The sequence below is a fragment of the Caenorhabditis remanei genome, chromosome V (genome assembly GCF_010183535.1).
Source record: "Caenorhabditis remanei strain PX506 chromosome V, whole genome shotgun sequence".
NCBI classification, from domain to species: domain Eukaryota; kingdom Metazoa; phylum Nematoda; class Chromadorea; order Rhabditida; family Rhabditidae; genus Caenorhabditis; species Caenorhabditis remanei.
Genome location: NC_071332.1, coordinates 20,441,704 through 20,468,159, shown reverse-complemented (window position 1 = coordinate 20,468,159; position 26,456 = coordinate 20,441,704). Strand labels below are relative to the sequence as shown.

General features: G+C 38.0%; 3 protein-coding genes across 3 annotated transcripts; all 3 read right to left on the bottom strand.

Moving 5' to 3' along the window:
• Positions 1-3,901: 3,901 nt before the first annotated feature.
• On the bottom strand, positions 3,902-5,292 carry GCK72_021593 (uncharacterized protein; the record flags this gene model as incomplete). The annotated part of the gene is made up of 6 exons (XM_053734376.1): positions 3,902-4,030; positions 4,080-4,359; positions 4,418-4,788; positions 4,966-5,060; positions 5,108-5,177; positions 5,275-5,292. 6 exons carry the CDS (start codon positions 5,290-5,292, stop codon positions 3,902-3,904), a joined length of 963 nt encoding a protein of 320 aa, XP_053583289.1.
• A 4,054-nt stretch (positions 5,293-9,346) lies between these two features.
• Positions 9,347-13,118, bottom strand: GCK72_021592 (uncharacterized protein; the record flags this gene model as incomplete). Its single annotated transcript, XM_053734375.1, has 4 exons — positions 9,347-9,712; positions 10,363-10,949; positions 10,998-11,220; positions 13,059-13,118. 4 exons carry the CDS (start codon positions 13,116-13,118, stop codon positions 9,347-9,349), a joined length of 1,236 nt encoding a protein of 411 aa, XP_053583288.1.
• Positions 13,119-13,223: 105 nt separating this feature from the next.
• Positions 13,224-18,407, bottom strand: GCK72_021591 (uncharacterized protein; the record flags this gene model as incomplete). The annotated part of the gene is made up of 6 exons (XM_003098049.2): positions 13,224-13,289; positions 13,773-14,102; positions 14,826-14,947; positions 15,484-15,690; positions 17,533-17,624; positions 18,268-18,407. 6 exons carry the CDS (start codon positions 18,405-18,407, stop codon positions 13,224-13,226), a joined length of 957 nt encoding a protein of 318 aa, XP_003098097.2.
• Between the last annotated feature and the right edge of the window lie 8,049 nt (positions 18,408-26,456).

The following is a 26,456-nucleotide window of genomic DNA, read 5'->3' as shown; positions in this document are numbered from 1 at the left end:
ACAAGGAATGTCGTCATCGCCGATAAGCTGGTATCCTCGATGAAGTTCGTAGCGATTTGATTTCTCCGTTACAAAGCGTTCGGTTGTTCTGAAACTTGGTGACGTTGAGTTAAGGAAATGAAAAGGTCAACAGCGCTAAAAGGCGACAACGTGGAGCTTTAGCGCTGTTCAGCAGCGCTAAACTTCCGCGAAGCATAGGGTTTAGCGCTGTTAAGCAGCGCTAAAACCACGAAATGGCATGAAAGTTTAGCGCTGGTTAGCAGCGCTAAAGTTTAGTGTTGCAAATGGTTTAGCGCTGTTAAGCAGCGCTAAACTTCCACGTCGCTGATTTTAGCGCTGCTAACCAGCGCTAAACTTCCGCCAAGCACAGGATTTAACGCTGTGAAGCAGCGCTAAAGATGAAAAGCAGTGAAAAAACTCGAGAAGAAGACAACTTACATCAAATCCCCAGTTTTGAAAGTTTTCTTGATTGCCCTATCGTACAACGTGGTACTAACTGCAGTCATCCGCCCTTTGTCCACATAAAAATTCTCGTCCAGTCCGTACAAAAGTTGTCCTTTATCACTGTCCTCGTCACTATCGCGACGGCGAAGGTGGTTTCGAACTTGCGGTGCAGCTTCCGCACCTTCACCATTTTCGGCATCTGATGGTGGATCTGAGTCAAATCCGCTGGTCTCGTTTTCTGTGTCTTCTTCATCTTCGTCACTATCTTCTGCGTCAACATCTTCTTCTGACTCATCGCTGCTATCCGATTCTTCTGGTTCACCGGGAGGAGTGCGAAGACCTCCACCCGCTTCCATTCCAACTCCATTATACTCGACAGCATATCCAATGTACCATCCGTCACTGAGCAACAGTTTATCCTTATCTCCAATCGTGAAACAATCGATTTGCAGAATTTCACACGGTTTTGTGGATTTCTGCGCTTTTTCGTGTTCTTCCATCGTTATGCCTTGCTTTCCGAGCGCATTTTTCAGCGTTTTTATCTCTTTTTTCGTCAGTTTCTTGTTTTGAGACATGGTTTACCTGAAAATAGGTGATAGAATGTGAGAGATTGGATTCTTGTTGCCTGGCAACGCGGGAATGAAGATAAGCTGCCAAAACAGAGCAAAGTATCGATTTTCAGCCAAAAAACCAAAGAGAGCAAATAATTTTAACAATTTTTAAAGGAATTTGATTTGTTTTTGTTTATTTATAACAGAAAATTTATAGAAATACACATAACTTTACATGAAATCTTGCCACAATGGTATTCATTGAAAATTGAGCCATTTTAGCCCATTTCTGAGCATAAATTGAGAGTTTTATTGATAAAAATTAATTATTACTTGCACTTGAACATCTTTTGGCTATTTTTATACCAGAAACTTCACAATAAGCTTTCAGAATCCTTCGAAAAGCACCTTACGTCTTCACAAAAATTCGGACACGAGAATCGCGCCTTGCTGGCGTGTCTCTCGTGAATTGACGCACCTGCCGTGTCCGTCGCCATTTCACTTTATTTACACAAAACAGACAGAAAAATCAATTTCCATGACAGAAAACGACAAAAAATCGTCTTATTTTTCGAATAGTGATTTCGAGAAGGTCGCTGCCGATATTATAAGCAGTCCCAGAAGGCTGAAACATGCTAGCCCAGGTAACAAAAGTCAAGTTTCCGTCGAGACTGAATTCCATCAATTTCAGCCGATTCCACGTCAGATTCCCTCTTCAAAATCACACCAAAACAACAGGAATATTACACAAAATGCTTTAGACATCTGATAAAAACGACACAAGGCGCAGTTGACCTATCGGGAGCCCTTTGTGGCGCCGATCAGCGGATTGTCGCATTCTTCAAACGCTCCGCTTTAGACATGGGATCCCTTTCGAAGATTTGGTCGCTAGCCGATGTAAATGAAGACGGATGGCTCGATTTAAATGAATTCTCTATTGCAATGCATCTGGTTGTGCTGAAAGTGAAAGGAGAGGTTCCGATTCCAGATGCACTGCCGATTTTTGCAAGACCGCCCATCACAGAACCAAGGGAAAGGGAGAAAGAGTTGGAGAAAGAGAAACCAGCAGTGAGTCCAGCTGTAAGTCTGGGAACAGTTGAAATCAGCGATGGACCAGTGAAAAGTGTAAGTTTTTTTATTCTTCAAAATGATTTTTTCAAAAAAAAAACATTTCGTTTCAGTGGACAACTCAACCCATCATCAAACAGTTTTCCGACACACCACCGTTGCTAGTGGATAGCAGGCCGACTGCTATCAAGCATTCAGCACTTTTAGCACTCAAAAGCCCACTTGGTCAGTAAAAATAATAGAAAAATGTGCTACTTCGCAACCGAAGGGGCTTTTAACATCAAAAAGCAATGTATTCTTAAAAAAAAGAGTTTAGCGCTGGTTTGCAGCGCTAAAAACGAACATTGGACTTTCAACGCTGCTAAACAGCGCTAATCGCTAAAAAGAAGATGCTTTTAGCGCTGGCTAGCAGCGCTAAAAGAGGACAATGTCATTTTTAACGCTGCTAAGCAGCGCTAAACTTCCACGTGTCAAATATTTTAGCGCTGTTTAGCAGCGCTAAACGAGAGTGTCTTGTAAAACTTAACAGAGCTAAAAGTCTGCTGAAATTCAAATATAAATTCGATTTTTGCATGATTTTCACTGATTTAACCGAGTTTCACCGTATAAAATATACTTTTTTCCAGGCCCTCCACCAGCGCCACCCGCTCGCCCTCAACAGCGTGGCCATAATCGAAGTGCCAGTCTCGACCTGAAACTAATCGCAGTGAACAGCAAAAATGGCGGAAAAGTGTCCGACGCGCCGCCCAACACACTCTCCCTCTGGTCCTCGCATTCCGATCCGCCACAACCCACTTCTGTGAGCACAACGACGACGACGACTACTTTCGCATCGTTTCCAGGTGAGAAATTTCTTTTTTTTTATTTTTTCGAGTAAAAACTAATAAATAAATAGTTTCAGCAACACCAGATAGTATTCCACCTCCAATTCCACAAAGAATCACTCCTTCTCCATTGCCGGTGAGTAAAATTAGATTTTAGCGCTGCTTAAAAGCGCTAAAACTCGGTCAAGTGGATTTTAGCGCTGTTAAGCAGGTTAAAACTCGATAAAGTGGATTTTAGCGCTGGTTAGCAGCGCTAAATTTTGAAAAGTGGATTTTAGCGCTGCTAACCAGCGCTAAAAGTCGACCAGTTTAATTTTAGCGCTGCTTAACAGCGCTAAAGTTGATTTTAGCGCTGGTAAGCAGCGCTAAAACGCGGCAAAGTGGATTTTCTAAAAAAAAACAGCGCTAAATTTCCACGTTGCAATCTTTAACACCACTAATTTCTCCCAGTTCCAGCGAGTAATCGAAGAAGAAAAACGCATTACCACCGACGCCTCCACCCAAACCACCGGTATCTACTATGACGAAGAAGGTGTCAAGAGTTTCTTCTCGAAAATCGGAGCTCAAATCGACGATTTGCTCGGAGAAGAGCAAGCGGCCACTGATGGACAAGGAATGGAGCGATGGAATAAACGATGCGCGGCGCTGAGAATTCAGAATGCAGAGCTCGAAGCGGAGCGGGCGCGACTGGCTCAAGTACGGATTCAACTAGAAATTCGAGTTCAAGAATTCGAGGAACGTTCCAAGACAGCGTGCTCATCATCAACTTTGTGATAATTTGTAATTTTTGTGAATAATATTTTCTGTGATATTCAACTTTAAGCATCAATTTCCCCCCGACTCATAATCCAAAAACCACCCTTCCCAATCTGTGATAATATTATTTCCGAGCATTATTTGATTTATTCTGTGTAATTACCCCTGTTTTGATATGTGATGATACCCGATAACACCCGAAAATTAATAATTCCTCTGTATTTTTTGTTTGTAAAATTTGGAAGCGCCAATTATCGATTAATTATCATTAATGATAAAGTGGGCGACTTGTGTGGCGGTGCCTGCCGACGTGGGCACTTTCACGCGACGTCTTCTCATCTGACAGCCAAAATCTTTCACGTCATCTTCGATTTCCCGCAGATTTTTCTGAAATTTTTTTGAATGTTTTTTTTTGCTTTCTAGATACCACATTTACCAAATGATCAGAAGCCTGCGGGTAGACGGCGTCGGTGACAAACTGAAGACGTTCCAGATTCTCACATGCATACGATAGGTGGGTGGCCGCCTGCTCCGCCGATAGCTCCGCCTCAATCGTTCCATAGAATCCGGGTTTTCGTGGCTTCTGAATTCTGACGACGTCATCGTGCTTTTCCACGTCTTCAGAAACTTCAGAAACCACTTTTGCACTCGTATACTTGTCGATTTGGACCTCATCGTTTCGTTGGTTAGTAAGACTGAACTTCTGGTATTTTGGGCTGAAATCATCCGGAAATGCGTCAACTCAACATTTGCTGGCGCTTTTTTGGTGCTTACCATTTATCCTCGATGATCTCCGTTGCCGTCTCGTTAATGGTTACTTGTTTTTTGTGAGTAGTACGGTGATGGGTATGAGCGTGATGAGTATGGGTCCGTTTTGGCTCCGCCCACTTTTTGACCAGCAAACGGTGCTGATAAGCTTCAAAAGCGTTGGAGACGTCGTGAGGGTTGTACTGTAAGTAAAACGATGTTGGCGCATTTCTGGTGCCTTGGCGCGTTTCCCGTGCCTTGACGCACTTTCCGTGCCAACATACCATAACTTTTCGAACCGGTGAGAACTTCCACGCAGCCAGCTGTTTCGGTGGTTCCGCCTGTTCACGCTCCCGATTTGTGACGTACGCGTCGCGTGGCTTCTCGATGCGTCGCGGCTGGAAAATATTTTGATCTACAAAAACTGTTGGTTTTTGTTACGTGTTTCGACGGAATTCTACACATGACTTCATTATACATAGGCATGGTATTTGACTAGATCAAGAGTTTTCGAGAAATGAAATATTTTTTTGAAAATTTTAATTTTAATTTTAAAAAAAGGTTTGACCTCTCACCTTGACCGGACACTTTATACGTGGCGAGACTACCGTAATCTCTTGACGTGAATACTCAACAAGACTTATAGAAGAGCCCGTGGTGTCGTGACAGGCTGAAAAAAAATTTTCAAAAAAAAATTTAGCGAAAAAAAAGTTGTACTGTTCAAATAGTATGGGTTACGACGGATGGTTGGTTGGTACATCATATGATCCCAGATGTGAGAATTATTCTGAAATTCAAAAAATTCGGATGCTGACGCATTTCCAGTGTCTGTGCACCAGAAACGCGCCAGGCACCAGAAACGCGTCAGTGATGAATAGCCTTACCTTCGAATGTCTGCTCATTGTGAGTTGCGAATAAAGGCGAGTAGTAGAAATGAGAAATGTTATCGAGTAGGAGAAAAAGTTTTTGGTATTGATTTTTTTTGAATTCCGTGAAAAAATTGGAGACTTGGAGAATAGTTGTGGGGTCACGGGGAAAAAGTTGTTAAACAGCGCAAATTTTTGAATTTCCCGCACTTTTTCTGTCTTGACGTACTTTCCGTGAGTTTGCGCATTTTCGGCGAATTGGCGCGATTCTAGTGAAAATATGTTTGAGGCCATTTTTAAGCTTTTTTGGGGCATTTCTCATTGATTTGAAATATTTTTGGTGAGTTTGCGTACTTTTCGTGTCTTGACGCGTCTTTCGTAACTTGGCGCGTTTCTCGTGCCTTGACGCGTTTTCAGTGGAATTCAAAATTCTTCATTGAACATTCGTTTTAAAAACTTCAATCTTCACAATATTCATCTGCTCTGTCATTTTCCTCTCCATGATCACCGTGCTATCGACGACTCGGAAGAGTAGAAAAGTAGAGCAAATGGAGAGAACGGGGAGTACAAAAGTATAAATGTATAATGGGACAATGGGTGAGAAGAAGAAACAAATCATACAGGCGGCTGCATGATACATTCGAGTCACCGCATAGGATTGAGCACGTCTTTGTGGCAGGACGAGGGCACAGATGACACTTCTGACACCATTGATACAACAATCACTTATTCCGCAGAAAAATGAGATGATGAAGACCAAAGGGTAGCTGAAAAGGATGAGATCGAGAAATGCGTCAATGCACCGAAAATGCGTCAGTGTCGGTTCGCTTGGCGCGTTTCCGGATACCATACCCCTGTTGAATCCAAATCGAGTCTTGACTGGTTGGTCGCATTGGAGCTTCAAACGGTGTTGAGATATGGACCAGACCACAATAGATACATACAGTGAGGGCACCGATTAACATAGTTGGTTTTAGCCCGAATCCCTTGATTCGTTTGGACAAAGCTGAGATCAGGATGCCTACTGAAAAAAAACGAGTACTGTGCTGACGCGATTCTCGTGACTTACTCAAAACCTCGCCAAGCCCCGCGCCTAGACTGTAGATCGCAGGGATGTAGATCAAACTTGCATTGCTTTTTGTGAAATGCATTGCTGTCGGAAATATAGCCAACCAGAAAGATACATTGAATCCTCCGAGAATTGTCAAGGGAAGAAGTTGCATTAGTTTCGGGGAGATTATTGTGGAGCAAGTGAGTTCTGAAAGACTTGGGGTATCGGATCGAGAAATGCGTCAAGGGGAGTGACACTGACGCATTTTCGGTGCAAGTAACTTACTTAGAGAATCCATAAATCCGTGCTTTTTCTCTGCGCTTTCCAGTGAGTTCTCCACACTTTTCGATGGCATCAAGGCGAATGTCACAATGGCAAGTGCTGAAATTCCAGAAAATGCAGCGGATAACATTTTTCTGAAATTATTTTAAAAAATTTGATTTACAAAACTTTTTATTGACTTCTTACATCTCATTATCACTATAACTCCGTTTATGTGGATATTGCAACGTGGAATTGGAATTTTGGGTTACTGTAGGAATCGTTGGTACGGTGAACGAGGTGATACCAGCAAGGATGCATGCACTAATCATTAGGCTGGAAATTGAATAGATCTAGAAATGCGTCAAGGCACCGAAAGTGCGCCAACAACTCACCAACAATTTCCAACGGACCACGAAATCGAGACATTCGATTCGATAGTCTCTCTAGTTGAGTGTTGTGACAAATAGCTGTTCATTCCCGAAAAGTAAACTTAATTTTTGATCTACATATTATCCTGAAAATAGTTTGACCTACGTACATGCTATGCCAATACCCAATAGAACAGCAGAGAAAAAGTAAAAATAAATATTGAAAAACAGGAATCCAAGGGGAAACATTGTGTAGGCGACAGCGGAGAAGATCAGTAAACTTTTAGAAGTGCTGATGTGAAGAATTGATGGAGCGAATAGGCAAGTGATCATGTATGCCGCGAAGATCACGGCTTGTCTGGAAAGTGGAACTAGAAATGCGTCAAGTCACAGGAAACGCGTCAGGAGTGCAAAAAAGTGTTAGGTACTGAATCTAGAGTTGTAATTTGGGATAAAGTTGGTTAAGATTGGTTGAGATCGGTTGAGATCGGGTAAAAGTCAGAAAATTCAACACTTTCAAAACATTTCATAATTATACTCAAAAGAACCGCCTTGTTTTGCTGATTCTAAATTTACTTTCATTTTCCTTCAAAACTCAAAACTTCCTGAGATACAAGGATTTTAGTGTTTTCGTGGTGAGACCCAAAATTTGAAATTTTCTAAACCTAGGCATGTTTATACTTTTCTGAACCGTCTTGATTTGCTGATTCCAAATATGTAATCATCGGAACCTGTGGAGCAAAACTGATTGCGATACATCAAGAAAAGTGAATTTCAGATTTTCGAAAATTTTCGAAAATCCCTCACTGGATGAGTTTTTGTTCAAATTCTTTGGATTTTGGCTCAAAATGTTGACAAGTCATAGGAAATGTGTCAAGAGTGGCAGAAAGTATGAGGCACTAGAATCGCGTCAAAGCACCTAAAATGCGCCAATTCACCAAAAATGCGCCAATTCATTAAAAAAACTGGCCTAAAATGCTTCACATCAATGATAAATTTGCCAGAATGCTCAAAATAGGTCTCAAAATACCGAAATCGCTTCAAGACACTAGAAACGCGCCAACTCACCGAAAGTGCGCCAACTCACCAAAAAAGCGCAAACTCACAAAAAACACGTCAAAACACCAAAACCACGTCAATACACCAACTAACCCATAATAACCAGCATACTGGCTGACTTTCTCCGGATTCCTCTCATGAATCGAATGGATCACTGATTCCAAAATGAAGGATTCAGAATCATACCCGACCATAATGCATAGCTGACCGAAGCCCAACATGGCAGCACACAACAATTCAAAGTTTCGTTGTTTCATGCTTTTTTCTGGAGATTGGGAAAACAATTTTTGTCACAAAAGTTTTTTTTGGCTGAAAATTTTTTTCAGTTTCAAACTAAAAATAAAACTGCAGCATGTCTCCATGCAAACTATGATCAGTTTATAAACTTCTTTCCCCTGTCCTTTTCCTCCACTTAATTTGCATAATCCCTGTCCGCGACCAAAAAATTCAAATTTATTTTTTGCACTGACAAAAAAGTTTTTCAGCCCAGCCATATGAGTTATATTATGCAATTTTACAGAAAAATGGTATTGAATTTGAATTTTTAATTTGGAACTAAAAAAGGAGAATAAAATTGTACGGAACGGCACGTTGAACTACATACTCTTTGATGCCTTCCAATTTCCACGTGTGGGGGGGGTACTGTAGCAAATTTCAGACAAAGTCGAATGCTATAATATATCACTAGAAAGCTGAAGACGTGAGGATTCTGAATCAGGTTTCCAACTTCATTTAGGTTGGATTTGTAATGAGTTGCAGAGTTTCCTAGAAAAATTTTGAAAAAAAAATGCAGTAAAACCTCACAAAATGTGATTTTACTTAAGGACATTTCGGTTCATTGCGGGTTTCGATAATTGTAGTGACAGTTTAGTGATTGATAAGAGAAACAAAGCTAATTTGATATCCTCAAAGAGTTAGAACAGTATTATACTTATCATATTAAATGACTAAACATTAAAATTGAACACGCTTTCTTATAACCGGCTGTTAGCAGTTTTGCAGTAAAAAAAGAGTAAGGAACGGCACGTTGAAGTACATACTCTTTGATGCCTTCCTAGGGTACTGTAGCCAGTTTCAGTCACGGTTGAATGTTATATGACTAGAAAGCTGAAGACGTGAGGATTCTGAATCTGTTTTTAATTTTTAATAAAAAATAATTGGAGACGAGTTACAGAGGTTTTAAGATGAGGAATAGTAGCGAAGGTCATGGAGTCAGTATAGGCGTGGCCTATATAATTGGAAAGCTGAAAACACGCTGATTCCAAAAATATATTCAGTTTTTCACCTCAAGTGATTTGGTAATAGGTTATTAATTAATTAAATACATTTATTTATTAATACAAAAAGTTCACACAGATGAATGAGCTTTCGCCAATCCGATTCTCATATTTCCATAATCATAGACATGACAATAAGACCTTATAAAAGTGTCTCCAAGTACCCAAGCAGGTCCAAAACTCGACGAAGACATTCCGAAGAAAGTGAGTGCACACTGCTTGTTATCCAATCCCAAATCCAGAATATATTCCACTGATTTCACCGGATAATCGATTCCATTTATAGTGAAAATGAGGTCGGGTTGAGTGGTCATCTGACTACACGGTACTGTATAGAGCTCTAGGTTCCAGTCGTATTTCGCTCCGGTTGCCTTCACAATTGCGGAAATTACGGTAGGTGGGGCGCCGATCCAGCCGGACGCCGTGTCGGAGATCACCTGCAAATTAGGTTTTATGAGATAAAGTTGGTTGAAATTGGTTAAGATCGGCTGAGATCGGCAAAAAACCCAAAAATCCAAAAATTTTCAAAAATCCATGATTATAGTCCTTAAAACCGTCTTGTTTAGCTGATTCTAATCATATTTTTATTATCCTTCAAATCTCAAAACTCGCTGAGATACAAGGATTTTAGTGTTTTCGTGACGAGACCCAAAATTCGAAAAAATCCTAAACTTTTCCAAACATAGGCACGATTATACTTTTCTGAACCGTCTTGACTTGCTGATTTTAAAAGTATTGGTTTCATCAAATATGGTTTAGCTCTGACCGAGATACAATAGAAAATGTGATTTCGTGGCGAGACCCAAAAAATCCTAAATTTTCTAAATTTTCTAAACCTAGGCATGATTATACTTTTCTGAACCGTCTTAACTTGCTGATTTCAAATATAATAGTTTCAGAGCTTGTGGAGCAAAACTGGCTGAGATACATCAAGAAATGTGATTTTCAGATTTTCGTTTTTTTTTCGAAAATCTATAACTTTTCAATTTTCCGCTCAAATGTTACGTTTTAGGCCTCAAAATGTCGAAATATGCAAATTGTACTTCAAAAAATACATACAGATGAAAATTCCCCCTTTGAAACTCACCTGCTCCTTCCTCTGCCTCGTAAAAGTTCCAATCGCGAAGCCATCCAATGCAAATCCCCAATACCCCATCACATTCAATGGCACATAATTAATTTTAGAGTCACAATTAACACTATCCAATGCTCCATAAGTGATCAATCCAGCGTTCCCCGCCATTGATTTTGGAGTAATTTTATCCATCCAAACCGTGAAAAGTTTCAGATCAAGTAGAGGCATCAGAGTATCCAATGGAGTCTTTGTCCCATTCACAGCCATTGCCGGCAACCCAAATCCAAGTACACCATCCACAGGTTGTTCCAAATAAAGGTCAGGGACCGTCTGGGCACTTCCAAAGTCTTGATTCCGAATATTCAATGAGTTTGCCAATGTGAATGTCTCTTTGGCGAGGTACCCTGTCACCGGTTGCCCATCGAATTGTGCCACAAAGGTCCCGGCTCCACATTGAAAAGTTGTGGAATCAGAATTGTTGTAGGTGTCTTTTTCGTTATTGAGCGACGGATCTCCTTTGCAATTTTTGGATTTACAATTCACATCAAGTACCCAGAGGAAAGAAGAAGCCGTATCCAGGGAGACAGTGAACCCTTGTGCTGCAAAAGAAAATGACGAAACTACAAACTACAAAAAACTCAAAAAACGAGGTGTTCCCAATTCTATCTTCACCCTGTAATAGTCATCCGAGTAGTCCAAGAAGGGTTGTGACGTTGCTGCTCTCAATTTCTTTTGTGCCGCCAGAAATTCCGGATATTTTCCATTTTTCAACAGTTTGGCTCTAAGGGATCCGGTACGTTGAATAGGAGAGGAATAGGAAATTGCAGAGGTTAAGGTGATAAGAGATAACAGAAATATCAAGTTCATGACCTGGAAATTAAGAAATTGATAAAGTTGGTTAAAATGGGTTAAGATCGGTTGAGATCGGTTGATATTGGCTAAGATCGGCTAAAAATCCAAAAATCCAGAAATTTTCAAAACAATCCATGTAGGCGGCAAAGATCACGGCTTGTCTGGAAAATTGATCGTGAAATGCGTCAAGTCACAGGAAATGCGTCAAGAGCACCAAAAAGTGTTAGGCACTAAATATAGAGTTGTAATTTGGGATAAAGTTGGTTAAGATTGGTTGAGATCGGTTGAGATCGGCTAAAAATCCAAAAATCCAAAACATTTCCAAAACATTTCAAGACTATACTCATTAAAACCGCCTTGTTTTGCTGATTCTAACCATATTTTTATTTTTCTCCAAAACTCAAAACTTCTTGAGATACAAGGAATTTAGTGTTTTCGTGGCGAGACCCAAAATCCGAAAATTTTTTTAACTTAGGCATGATTATACTCATTTGAACCGTCTCAACTTGCTGATTTCAAATATAATAGTTTTAGAGCTGGTGGAGCAAAACTGGCTGAGATACATCAAGAAATATGGATTTCAGATTTTAGAAAATTTTCGAAATCCCTTACTGGATGAGTTATTGTTCAAATTAAGGAAATTTGGTATAGAAATGTGACTTGAAAGATTAAAAAAAATATCAAATTAACTGACTTTGAATCAACGTGTCCACTATTTTATATGAATTTTATTTGTTATCAGTTCTGACCGATATTTCGACTTTCTGATCTCATATTTAATGTAATGACGAATTTTTTAGTCAGATAGAAGAAGAGATTATGGTAGGTGGCCAAACAGAGCTTTTCATTAAAATACATTGATACGAAATGATAATTATCGGCTGATTTATTAAATTCGTCATTAAATATGAGATCAGAAAGTCGAAATATCGGTCAGAACTGATAACAAATAAAATTTATATAAAATAGTGTTGCATCAAAGTCAGTTCAGAAAATCAAAATGAAAATTAATTTGATTTTTTATTTATTCACATTTTCTATACCAAATTTCATTAATTTGAACAAAAACCCATCCAGTAAGGGATTTTCGAAAAGCTTTGAAAATCTGAAATTCACGTTTTGTGATATATCTCCATCAGTTTTGCTCCACGGGATCTAAAACTATTATATTTGAAATCAGCATGTCAAGACGGTTCAGAAAAGTATAATTATGCCTAGGTTTAGAAAATTTAGAAAATTTAGGATTTTTTGGGGGTTCGCCACGAAATCACATTTTTTATCGGATCTCGGTGAGAACGTAACCAATATTGATGAAACCTATATTTTTGAAATTAACAAATCAAGGCGGTTCAGAAAAGTATAATCATGCCTAGGTTTAGAAAATTTTCGAATTTTGGGTCTCGCCACGAAAACAACTAAAATCCTTGTGTCTCAGCGAGTTTTGAGTTTTAAAGGAAAATAAAAATATGTTTAGAATCAACAAAACAAGGTGGTTTTAATGAGTATAGTCTTGAAATGTTTTGAGATGTTTTGGATTTTTGGGATTTTAGCAGATCTCAACCGATCTTAACCAATGTTAACCAATTTCCATCAACAATCAAAACTCATTGGGAATTGGATGGGTTTTGTAATAAGAACTTTTATGGAGCCCAAGAGAGCAATGATGCGATTTTCAGGTCTTGCAATGAGAGAAAATAATGTTGATTTGAAAATTGAGATTGAGAATCTCATAATTTTTGTTTTCCTACTTTCACGTCGGGGTACTGTAGCCAGATTCAGTCAAAGTCGAAAGCTATATCACTACAGAGGTGTTGATGTTCTTTGCCGCATTTCTGGTATTCCCAATAGGTACATACATTTCCAAAATTCTTTTGTTGACGCATTTCTTGTGCCTTGACGTCTTTCTTGTGCTGCATCGGAAACTTTTTATTCTAGTACATATTATTGCCACGGAGATCATCATAAAAATCACAATATTCTGTCAATAAATAAATAAATAAATAAAAATTATCCGCGATTTCTCACTGATGAGCATATAATCCATTCTCCACCACATTCGAGTCCAGTGCTCCGTATTTTCCCTCGTCCTGAAAATAAAATAATTTTTTGAAATAAATAGTCAAATTTACAAGATTATTTCTAGCCAAAAATCGAAAAAAACCTTCAAAAATGAAATAAGTTACGGGGCTTTGAAAATTTTGAAAAAATCTAAGTATTGAAAATTGACAAGACTAACGTAACTTGGTCAGGTTGGAAAAAAAACTCACAACTTTAAAATTTTCAGAATCGGTATGCAAAGACGGTTCAGAAAAGTATAATCATGCCATGTTTCTGACCACTTTGAATTTTTTTTCAAATTTGAGTCTCACCACGAAATCACATTTTTTATCGTATCTCGGTTAGAACCACACCAAAATTGATGAAACCAATATTTTTGAAATCAGCATTTCATGACGGTTCAGAAAAGTATAATCACGCCATATTTCTATGTTTTCAGTTGTTGACCTTTTTTGGCGCCAAAAAAAAATTCAAAATTTTTTTTTCTTCAAATTTTTAAATTTTTTCCTTACCTCATTAAACCGCATCTCCTCGTCATCCTTAACAAAGAAAGAAGTCAAATTGAATTGTGGGATATCGTAAAGCGTCGCCAAGAATAGCATCATACAACACAGACCGCCCATCAGGTATACTGTAGCACCGATTTTGTAGAGACCACGGAATGATTGATTGGGATCGTCTCCTGGCTCGAAATCTCCTAGTCCTATGGTAGTTAAAGAGACGAAACAATAGTAGAAGGCGTCCAAATAGGTCCATTCGGTTTCGATGGATGAGAATATCCAGGCGGGAATTGCGAAGACGAAGATGAGAAGACCTGCCAGCACGACACCCACGTGGATTAGCTGGAAATATTTATATGAGATTAAAGAGGAGAAAATTTGGAGCATTTTCAGCTATAATTTGTTGTAATCGGGTGAAAAGTAAGAAAGTTATAAAGATTTGAATAAAAAAATTGTAATTTTTTAAGACAAAAATTGCTGAAACCGTAACTCTTTTAGATTTTGCCCAAACTTTCAAATTCTTTAAATTTTAGAATTAGCAACTCAAAACGGTCAGAATGAGTATACTCATGACTATGCCTCCATAAATTTTCAGATAAAAAATATCAGTTCGAAAATTTTTTGCTCAACTGAAATTTCTGTAACTCGGTCAGATTTTGCCCAAACTTTACAATTTTTTTATTGTTAAAATCAGCAACTCAAAACGGTTTGAATGAGTATAATTTTAATTAAAGGTTACAAATTCTCAGTCTACAAAGTTTCAGTTAAAAGTTCTAACGGAAAATTTTGAAAATTCACCTTTTTTTTCTGTATCTCCGCCAGATTTCATCCAAATTTCATAATTTTTATAAATTCAGAATCAGCTATTTGAGGCGGTTTGAATATTACTATACTTTGTCAATTTCCAGCCAAAACCATCTCAAAATTTAAGAATTGGAGTCCCCAACTACAAAAACTGCAGTAACTCTCTCAAATTCCACTCAAAATCTATGAAACTTATATTTTCAGAATCCCCTCATAATTTTCAATTAATTAATTGCAATTTAAATTTTTAACCCCCCTCACCTGAATATGATTAACCGTGAACAAGTGTCCCAACCGCTGGTTCAGTATTCCACGCAACTTGTTTGACGGCTCACGCATTCGAGCCACAATTGCCGAGAGGAGGGCGAGGGTCAATGGAATACCTGGAATATTAATTGGGAAATGAAAAATTTGAGAAATTTAAAGATCTTTAAGCTAAAAATCATTGAAATTGGATAAGAAATAGTAGAGTTACATAGTTTTGAAATTTTTGAAAAATTCCGAAAATTGGTAATTGACAAAAACTACCGTAATTCGGTCAGATTGAAACCAAAACTTATAGTTTTGTAGATTTTAGACTCAGCATGCTAAGACGGTTCAGAAAAGTATAATCATGCCATGTTTCTGCCCATTTTGAAAATTTTCCAAATTTGGGTCTCACCACGAAATCACATTTTCTACTGTATCTCGGTCAGAACGTAACCAATATTGATGAAACCAATATATTTGGAATCAGAATTTTTTGACGGTTTAGAATAGTATAGTGATGGCCTATTTCTAAATTCTTTGTTTTTGACCTTTTTTGGCGCCAAATTCAAAAAATTTTTTTTTAATTTTTTCGGATTTTTTCATCCAAAATTCATGACTTTTTCATTTTCAGAATCAGAATTTTTTATACGATTAAGCCCCGCCCACTCACCAATAACACAATACAATATCGTGAACAATTTCCCGTGTTCCGTCCTTGGACTGACTCTACCGTAACCTACAGTACTGATAAGAGTGCCGGCGAAGAAGAATGCTTGTCCGAATGTCCAGTTGGGGTCACTCGATAGGTTACGGTCCATCCATATTCCGTTTAGGGCCGCTTCACGGATATTTATGAAGAGTTTATCGATTTCGGATTCTGAAAGTTTTCAAGTCACCGAGAATGCGCCAAGGCACTGAAAATGCGTCAGGGCATTTACACACTAGAAATGCACCTAAAATACTTCAGAGAATACTAAAATCCTTCAAATCTATGAAGTATCCGAAAACACGCCAAGGCACCAAAAGTGCGCCAAGGCACCGAAAAAGCGCAAACTAAATTTTTTTCGACATTTTTCAATTTTTCATCAATTCAACCATTTTTTCTCAATTTTTCACAAATTTTCTTTCAAAAAACCCACGGCTAACATGATTCCTAACCATAAACTGCTGCAACTCGTAATGAAACTTATTCCTCGCCCTCAAATCATTGTCAATCTCAATCCATTGAATAATCCGTGCACCGAATATCAAAAAGAACGTTTGGAAAAAAATTCCGAAAAATATCGCCCGATTTAGTAGGGAATACTTATGGTCCAGTCGGCTGCACGTCCACCAGAGACACATTTTTTGGGAAAATTAGTTTTTCGAAATTTTTTTCGAAAAAAATCAGAAATAAATAAGAATTAGACAAAGAACAGAGAGAAGAAAAAAAAATCAATTTTTGATGTAGTCTACAATTGTTATCAGTAAAAAAGTGGTGGTGTGTTCTGTGCTCTTATCGGTCTTGTTGGTTTAGACAGAGTGGATTGTCAGGTTTTTTGGTAAATTTTTATTTTTAAAAAGAAAATCGAAAAATATATGAAATTCTGAACATTTTAAGCTAAAAACCTCCAAAAAAAGAAATCTGGAGAGTTTTTAAAACTTTGAAAAATTCCAAAAATAAATAGTTGACAAAAACTGTTGTAACTTGGTCAGGTTCAAACCAAAACTTAGAAATTTTGAATTTTCAGAATCAGCATTTCAAGACGGTTCAGAAAAGTATAATCACGCCATGTTTCTGGCCACTTTGAAGATTTTCTAAATTTGGGTCTCACCACGAAATCACATTTTCTATCGTATCTCGGTCAGAACTGAACCAATATTGATGAAACCTATATATTTGGAATCGGCATTTTAGGACGGTTCAGAAAAGTATAGTCATGCCTTATTTCTAAATTTTTCTGTTTTTAACCTTTTTGGCGCCAAATTCAAAAAAATTAATTTTCCGAAAAATTAATTGTTCTTCAACTTTCAAATCACCTTATCTCAGTCAGTTTCAGTTTAAAATTTTCAAAATTTTATATTTTTTGAATCAGAATTTTCATACGGATATAAATTTGATAAGATTCAATGCAATATCAATTTTTCCGCAGGCACTTTCTATCTTATCTATATTTTTTTTGTTGGTTATAAGGTATCTTAAAGGACAATGGTACTGTGTACATAACCGTTTTATAGATAGTGCTAAAAATAATAAGATTGAGTCAAAAATCAAGAGTAATCAATTTGCAAAGTTACAATATTTCGGAAAGTGAAGACTTTTCGGAGTTCAGAGCATAATGCCTGCCACTCTGACCTCCCGCATTTAAGCAGGTGTATCTCTTCAGTGGTTGTCGTTATCAAAAAGTTGTCAACTGATAAAATGTGGAGCTTGAAATTCTACACATTTTACTTGTTGACACCTTTTTGATAGCACCAATCCCCGAGGAGATACGGGCGGTCAAAGCTCTCGTTTCTCTGCGCTCTCTCCCTCTCTCTCTCCGATATTTTTCAAAACGTTACATCTCCTGAGCCTTTTTTGTTTTCAAAAAACTTCCAACTAACAAAATACTTCAAATTTTCTCTTCTTTAATCCTATCCCTTGTCATTTCCAGATATCTCAAGAATACGAGCTCTACTACCGTATCAAAGCACAGCTGATATTTCACTGATATTTTCAGAATCATCACTTTCATCCTACCATCAATATCCAACTGCAATAGTCTCTCCCTCCACTGGTTCTGATACTCCAAATACGTCTCTCGCTCGATTTTTTCCAGTGGGTACTCGATTCTGGAAATTTGCAACTTTATGAAAAAAAGTGTAAAATTCTACACATTTTGAGCCAAAATTCCGCGGAAAATGTCGTGAAGAGGCCGAGTTTTGGCAATTAGAATTTATTTATTTATTTTAAAGTTAAAAAAAATTTAAATTCTAGTGCAGAAATTCTGCAATAACTCGGTCGGATTCTAGAATTTTTTATTTATTTTCAGTATCAGCGTGTCAAGACGGTTTGAATGAGTATAAACATGCCTACGTTTGAAAAAAAGTTTGAAAATTTTTAAATTTTGGTTTAAAATTTCAAAATGTTAAAATGAGGCATAATTATAGTCATTTGAACCGTCTAAACTTGCTGATTCTGAAAATATAAGTTTTTTTTTTGTTTTGTGCTGAAACTGAGTGAGATACAGTAGCTCAAAGGAATTTCAGATTTTCGAAAATTTTTGAAAATCAATATCTTACTTAATTTCTAACATTTCCCCCTGATTTTTAGCTCAATTAATGCAGAATTTTTCAGAAAATTTACATTTTCTAATTTAGCATGACAAGACGATTTGAATGAGTGACAAAACCTCAAAAAAATTTCAGACCGAAAATTGCAGCAAAAAAAATTTCATTCAAATTTTTCTGTCTCCAAAACTTTCAAATTCCTTACCTAACAAAAACGATTGCTCCGACAAACAAATAGACGACCGCCACACCCAATCCAATCAATATTCTCATGTTCGATTCACGCATTCGTCCCTCCATTCCATTCATCACCTTCGTATGCAGTGAGAACATTTCTAGACCCATTGTGGTGGGCGCTGAAAATCTGAAAACGGGGAGAAATCGAGAAAAATTAAGAGGGAAAAGAAGGAAAATTGGAGAAGGAGAGCGAAAAAAGTCAGAAAAATCAAAAATAATTTGATTTCCTGGAAAACATATATCATAGCCCTAACATTGAAAAATCTTGTTGAAATGCGACTAAGGCGCCCCCGACAAGTGGGTGCTCTTAATCAAAAACCGCGCCCAAGGCGCGCCAGCTCTGCGAAAAGTAAAAGAGTCTGGAAACATTAGTAAAAACGCCTCTCACAGACAAACAAATCATGGAATTTTCATTTTCCAGATCTCTTAATCCAAAAATCGCGCCAACGACACGCCAGCCTCTCCTTTTCTTGCCAAGAGCATAAAAAGAGTTGTAGAGCTATAATATGTCTCTCTCAATGTATGCCAAGTGAATAAGTAATGAGAATAGAAAAAAGGAAAGAGAGAAAGGTATTATTATTTCTTCTCTTTTTCTTTTATTCTTCTACTATGCGTAGGCGGAATTGCACAATATGGGAAACAAGGGGAGAGAGAAGGAAGCGAGAACTGGGTGCTGGTGTACTTTTAGCAGGGGGATCATTATGTTTTTTGTTAGGTAAGGTTGGGAAGAGATCTTTGAAAAATTGGGTGGTCTTGAAGTTCACAGGCGGAGCTACATACAAGTTACAGTTGTGTTTGATACGGTAGTAGAGCTCGTATTCTTGAGAAATCTGGAAATGACAAGGGATAGGGTTATAGAGCAGAAAACTTGAAGTATTTTGTTAGTTGGAAGTTTTTTGATAGCTAGAAAGGGTCAGGAGATGTAACGTTTTGAAAAATATCGGAGAGAGAGAGGGAGAAAGCGCAGAGAAACGAGAGCTTTAACCGCCCGTATCTCCTCGGGGTTTAGTGCTATCAAAAAGTTGTCAACAAGTAAAATGTATAGAATTTCAAGTTCTACATTTTATCAGTTGACAACTTTTTGATAACGACAACCACTGAAGAGATACATATGTTCAAAAACGGGAGGTCAGAGGGGCAGACATTACGGGTTGAAATTGAAAAGTCCTTACTGCCAGGACGGTTCAATTTTTCAGTAAAATCAAAAACATTTTGAACGAATTACATTTATTTTGTTCATACAATCGGAAGTTTATAAAATTCCTTCCGTCTTCCGCCTCGGAATTACGGAATTACTTGTCCTCATACTTGTCACGGGCCGGGCCGGGCCGGGCCCGCTAAAAAAATCTTCCGGCCCGTTCGGCCCGTCAAAATAATGAAAATTTTATTTCGTCGTTTTCCCATTGTTTGGTCGTTTACTACTTTATGGCAAACATATTATTGATTAGAAATTATAAAAAGACAACAAGTGAAAACATATTTTTAAAGATTAAATTAAAAGTTTTGATCAATTTTCTATGACTAAAATTGAGATTTTCAACATTTTCTGCATTTTTCAGATATTTTTTAATTTAATCTTTAAAGAAATTGTGCGCGGTAATTCAAAAATTAATTTCCAAGACTTTCAATTCTTTTTTTCAAAAATTTTCAAAAATAATTTTTTGCTCCGGGCCCTGCGGGCCGGCCCGTGATTTGACAAGTATGCTTGTCCTAAATTGAGAGACATTTGGAAACCATGACAAACATCAGTAGCCCTTACATTTCTATAACGAAAACAAAAAAAATATACGTGGGTACTGGATTCTGGAGATTCTAAAAAATAAAACGTGAAATTCTACACCAAAAATCCGCTGAAAGTGTTAGAAAGGGGCGGAGTTATGGCGATTTGAATTTTTTAAATTTAAATTGAAAAGTCTATTGCAATAATTCTGTAATAACTCGGTCGGATTCGAAAAAAAACTTTCATTTTCAGTATTAGCGTGTCATGACGGTTTGAATGAGTATAAGCATTTCATTTTCAGCCAAACAAATGTTAAAAATTTCGAAAATGTCAGAAAGAGGCGGAGTTTCAATTTTTGTGAAATTGAGAAGTCAAGTGTATTAATTCTGTAATAACTCGCTGAGTTTTCGTCCGATTCTAAAAAAATGTTCATTTTAAGTATCATCAATGTCTAGACTATAATATTCGATGTAATTGAAATCCCAAAAAATCAAACGTTCAAAAAAATAATAGAAAAATAGGATCCCTTCTCAAACTCACTGAAGCAATCTTCCTGTTTTTCTCTCTTCAAAACTAAAAAAGAAGGCGTCAAGTGCTTTTTTCATTTTCTCCTGCAAACGACAAGAGAGGGGACGAATGAAATGAAATGAGAAAAGGGGACACCTCCTTCGTTGAATAATGGGGCACCAAACAGCTTCATCTTCTGGAAGGGAAATGGAAGAAGAAGAAGGAGGAAGAACCAAGTGAAAAGTGCAAGAGGATACCAAAACGTAATGTTGGGCCAGAGGGAGAAAAAGACAATGAATAGGATAAGAAATTGAGGTTTAAAAATTGGAACACGTTAGGTACAGTAATAACAAAGTGAAACCATGCGCTTTCAAACAGATGTACCTCTTCAGGAGTTGTCGCTATCAAAAAGTTATCAACTAGTAAAATGTAGAGCAGAAAATTTGGAGTATTTTGTTAGTTGGAAGTTTTTGGATAGCTAAAAAGGGTCAGGAGATATAACGTTTAAAGAAATATTGGAGAGAGTTGTCTGAGTTTCTCCTCACTTTTGACCGCCCGTATCTCCTCAGAAGTTGTCGCTTTCAAAAAGTTGTCAACTAGTAAAATGGAGAGCTTAAAATTCTACACATTTTACGAGTTAATAACTTTTTGATAGCATTAAACCCCGAGGAGATACGGGCGGTCAAAGCTCTCGTTTCTCTGCGCTTTCACTCTCTCTCCAATACTTTTCAATACGGTATATCTCCTGACCCTTTCTAGCTATCAAAAAACTTCCAACTATCAAAATACTCTAAATTTTCTGCTCTATAAGCATGTCCCTTGTAATTTCCAGATTTCTCATGAATACAAGCTCTACTACCGTATCAAACACAACTTCAACAAGAATCGACATATCATGCGAGCATCAAAGTCCGCCACAAAATTCTCGGAAAAACGGGGAGGAGAATAAATTTAAATGTCACCCCCTCCCAGAATTCAATTTGATGAGATAATCTATGTATATTTAGAGAAAGGGGGGGACACCACCAAACATACAATTAGGGAGGACTCCGGATAACGTCATTTCTGGGGTGTCTTTGACACTCTGGCGCACCTTTGACGCCTTAGAATTTAGTTTTTCTGCAAAATTTCCAACAAAAGAAGCAAATGGACATTTGGAACAGAAAAAGTGGTGGACCATAGAAATTTGGGAGAAGAGGAAGAATGTGTGCATGATTTATGAGTGGGATTTGAAATGAGACGACGGAGCGGAAGGGAGAGCTTGACCAGAGAGAAGAGAAGGATTTTTTGAAAATGTATATGGGCGTAGACGTTGAAGGAGCCAGAAGGGCATTATGTAGGTGATTAATTGTGGGGAGAAGGATGACGTCAGTTTTGGTGAAATTTAAGCTTCCAGAAAATTCAGGGTAGCTCAAAAAAATGCAGATCTATGATAAATTTTGAATATTATCCATGTTTCAGATTGCGTTCAGAAAAACAGGGATCTGCATACTTGTCAACCGGGCCGAAACGGGCCGACGCGGGCCGGCACGTAACTCGCGTCAAAATGAATATTATGAGCTGAAAAATATACCAAAATGTAGATCTCGACAAGTTCTATGTCCATGACCTACTATGGGCCGGATGGCTATTCGTTAATGTGCCGCGGGCCGGGAAAAAGTGCCAAAAAACGCGAGAACGGCCAAAAAAGCCATTCTAGCCCGGCCCGCGACATATTAACGAATAGCCAGCCGGCCCGTAGTAGTTCACGGACATAGAACTCGTCGAGATCTACATTTTGGTATATTTTTCAGCTCATAATACTCATTTTGACGCGAGTTACGAGCCGGCCCGGTTGACAAGTATGGGAATCTGTATTAAAATAATTAATGGCTCTTTGCAACGATTCTTACAACTCCACAGAAGCTTATCACTGGCTAGGCAGCGGCTAACAATTTAATTTGCTAGTAATGACATTATCCTCAATTTTTTTTTCTGGTAAGAATAAAAACTTTTTATTAAAAAGTTTGGTTAACAAAGTATGTGTACTTCTGTGTGAAAATTTGGAGAATGTTGGGCATCACGCTATTTTTTTGTTTTCTGGGAGAACTTTTGGTGGGAAATAGGCAATAGGTTCAATGGGATTAGGAAATGATGTTTCAGATTTTCATTCTGTAAGCCCAATCTTAACAAGTGCGCTCCACCGAAATTGTTTTTACCAGTTTTGCGGTAGAGCGCAGTTTCTTCTTAGCAGAGCCGCCAGTCATAAAACAAAAAGAAAATAACAAAATCGGAGAGATCTCCTAGGTTTCCTTTCGTATATATATATATGAATGTCATAAAAATATGTATATAATAACGTTTTCTATTCTCCGAGAGGCCAAGAAAAGGGAAATGTCAAATCAAATAATAATGTGCTCTTTGTGTCGTGTGGTGAATATGGTGGTCTAGGATAAAATAGAGAAAAAATAGGCCACTTAAAGACGCGTATCTGCAGGCTGGGCCGTGACGAGAAATTCCACGGCCCGGCTGAAAAATTTTCAACTAATTATCGACTAAGATTCAGAATTCAGTCAAAAGCTAGTTATGCATCAAAAAATTGAATTTTTTAAGGTAAAATTTCGAAAAAATTTCAAAAAATTTGGTAAAAAATTTAGTAACTTTTTTTTTGAAGCCTAGCCTTGAAAATTAGCAAGCATGTAAAGATGAAATAATTTTTCACTAGGTTCAAACGTTTTTGACCAAAAACCCTAGGCCAGGACATACAAACAACGGAAAAATCTCAGCAAGATTCTAAAAATAAAAATAAAAATGAAGTGATCATTCGCACATTTTCTTCTTCTTTTTCCCCCCGAAAAAAGCACGAAATGGACCCAAGGAGGAGATAATGCGGGTCCGGAGAATTTCTTGAGGAGGGGTGGGGTGTCCCCAGGGAGAAGTGGGGGGACGAGTGGCAGAGTGTTTTGAAGAATAAGGGGGAGGAGGAGAGATGTGTGAAGTAGGTGTAGATCAAATCAGGGGGCGTCTGTGTGTACAAGTGTCCAGATTTCCTCAATTATGAAGTTGTCCTGATGACGATAATCTATAGCAGTCTGTCTGTGTTTCCAAAGATCCGGATGTCTTCCTTATTTAGAAGTTTCTAAATAATCAAAACCATTTCAAAGGCGTTAGTGTCATCTGTCTGTGTGTCCCAATCTCCGTATATCAACTCTCCGAATGTCCGGACGGATGTCTGCAACCAAAATAGAAAAGAATACTCTTGGGGGTGTCTATCTGTGTGCCCAGATGTCCAGATATCCTCGGAAACATTATTTTTGTCGATCTGTGCTTTATAGATGTCCAGATGTCCGGGAAAGAAAATTTTAAAATAAAAGCGTTGAGACTGTCGATTTGAATGTGTCCTGATGTGCGAATATTTCGAAGAAGTCTGTTCCTCTGTTTGTCCAGATGTCCTTATGGACTGAAATTTACCGTAAAAACTCTATTTGAGTTGCCCCTCTATTTGAATTGCCCCTCTAATAGTGTTGCCCTCCGACGGACGCTTTGAACAATAGAGTTGCACCCCCTAATTGAATTGCCCCTCTAATAGAGTTGCCCCTGTCAGTACGCAAACACCGCGCCTGCATTTAAAATTTCTCGCGTACAGACTTATTGAATCTCTTATATTTTTCTTTTCTTCTTTTTGCCACTTCTTGTTTTTTTCTGATTTTTCACCTATTATGAATATTACTTGTATTTTTAAGATGACGGATACCTCAGCTGTCGAGATTCCGAAGGATTCGTTGTTCCGTAAACGCCGGCTCAATTTTACTCTCGACTTCAAAAAAGAAGCTGTGCAATTTGCGATCAAGACAAATAACGTAAAAGCGGCGGAGAGGTTTTCAGTATCTCGTCAGTGCATCCAGAATTGGAAAGAACAACAGGCGGAGCTGGAAAGTGCTGTAGAGAAAGATGGTGCGAAAAGAAGAAGATTGAACGGTGCAGGACGACATGTCAAAGACGCTGATTTCGATGAGAACCTTTCTGCTTGGGTTCGCGAAAAACGTGCAAAGAAGTTACGCGTTACAAGAAGAATGATCCAGCAACGCGCTCGTGAATGCTCGGACTTTAAGGTATAAGCCAATTTTTTGCACAAACATTAGGAAAACTATTAAATTATAGGCGAAACTATTAAATTATAGGCAAGTAATGGTTGGCTGGAACGTTTTCTGAAAAGAAATAATCTGGTGTCTAGAAGACCAACCACAGTATGTCAGAAGGTCCCAGCAGAATTTCTGGAAAAAGTGATCAACTTCATTCTGTATATCGAAAAGAGAATGAGCGAGAAAAAGTATTCATTTGTCTATGCTTGCGATGAAACTGCGGTGTATCTGGACTTTTCAAAAAGTTTGACGGTGGAAGAGAGAGGAGCAAAGCAGGTGAGACTACTCAAAAACTGACTGTGACTGAAGTTCAACAATCCATCTTTAGGTGTCGGTTACCAGCACAGGCCACGACAAGCTCCATGTGACCGTTATGTTGTGTGCAAGATCAGATGGATTTAAATGTCGTCCATTCGTGTTGCTTCCGAACAAACGTCCGATCCCAGCTATCCAGAAGCGATTTGGAAAAGAACTTGAACTCAGCTGGTCCGGTCATACATTCTTTAACGACGAAATAACTAAGCATTTCCTGAATTCTATCATAGGAACAACACTTTTTGGCCACCGACTTTTGGTTTGGGATGCGTTTCGTTGCCACATAAGTTCTGACACGAAGTCCGTTCTGAAGCAACTCAGAGTGGATACAGCAGTAATTCCGGGTGGTACTACCAAATTTCTTCAGGTGCGAAGAGATAAATTGTTTTTTCATTTTGATTCGTTTTTCAGGCGGGCGACGTGTACTGGAATTCACCGTTCAAGGCAAAAATTCGAAACCAATATGAGGATTGGATGATGCATGCTGAGAAGTCCTACACTGCATCTGGAAACATGAGATCGCCGCCAATGGACATCTATTTGCAATGGATTGTCAGCGCTTGGAACGATTTGCCACGAGAACTCATTGAAAAATCATTCACTGGATGTGGACTGAACAATGCGTTGGATGGAACCGATGATACAAAAATCCATTGTTTGAAGGAGGATGGAGAAATGCCAGGTGGTTTTGAATTATTGAAGAAACGCAGACAAGAAGCGGCAATTTCAACTGACACAGTTGAGGAATTGATCGATAACTCGGAAATCAGCGAAGACGCATTTTTTGAAACTGAAGAAGTTGAAGGATTTTCCAGTGACGAATCACTTGATGTTGATGAAATTTAAATTGATTAATCTCATTTCAATCCAATCTTGTTAAATTTGTTGTTTTTTTTTAATTTGTTGTTTTTTTGTTAATTGAAGTTATAAAAATTACGCCTTAAAATTAAAATTTCATCTTAAAAAACATTTTGAACAATAGAGTTGCACCCTCTATTTGAATTGCCCCTCTAATAGAGTTGCACTCCGACGGACCCTTTGAACAATAGAGTTGCATGCAACTCAAATAGAGTTTTTACGGTATGTGTTGAATCGAAATTCCCCTTAGAGCCGTATCTCAGTCAACTTTTATCTAATTGAATTAAAACTGATATTTTTGAAATCAGCAGGTCAAAACGGTTCAGAAAAGTATAATCATGCCTAGGTTCTGAATAATTTGAAAATCTTGGATCTTTGGGTCTCGCCACGAAAACACTAAAACACATTTCTTGATGTATCTCAATCCGTTTTGCTCCACAAGCTCTGGAATTTATATATTTGTCATTAGCAAATCAAGACGGTTCAAAAAAGTATAATCATGCCTAGGTTTAGAAAATTTTCGGATTTTGGGTCCCACCACGAAAACACTAAAATCCTTGTATCTCTGCGAGTTTCGAGTTGTAAAGTGAAATAAAACCACGGTCAGAATCAGCAAAACAAGACGGTTTGAATGAA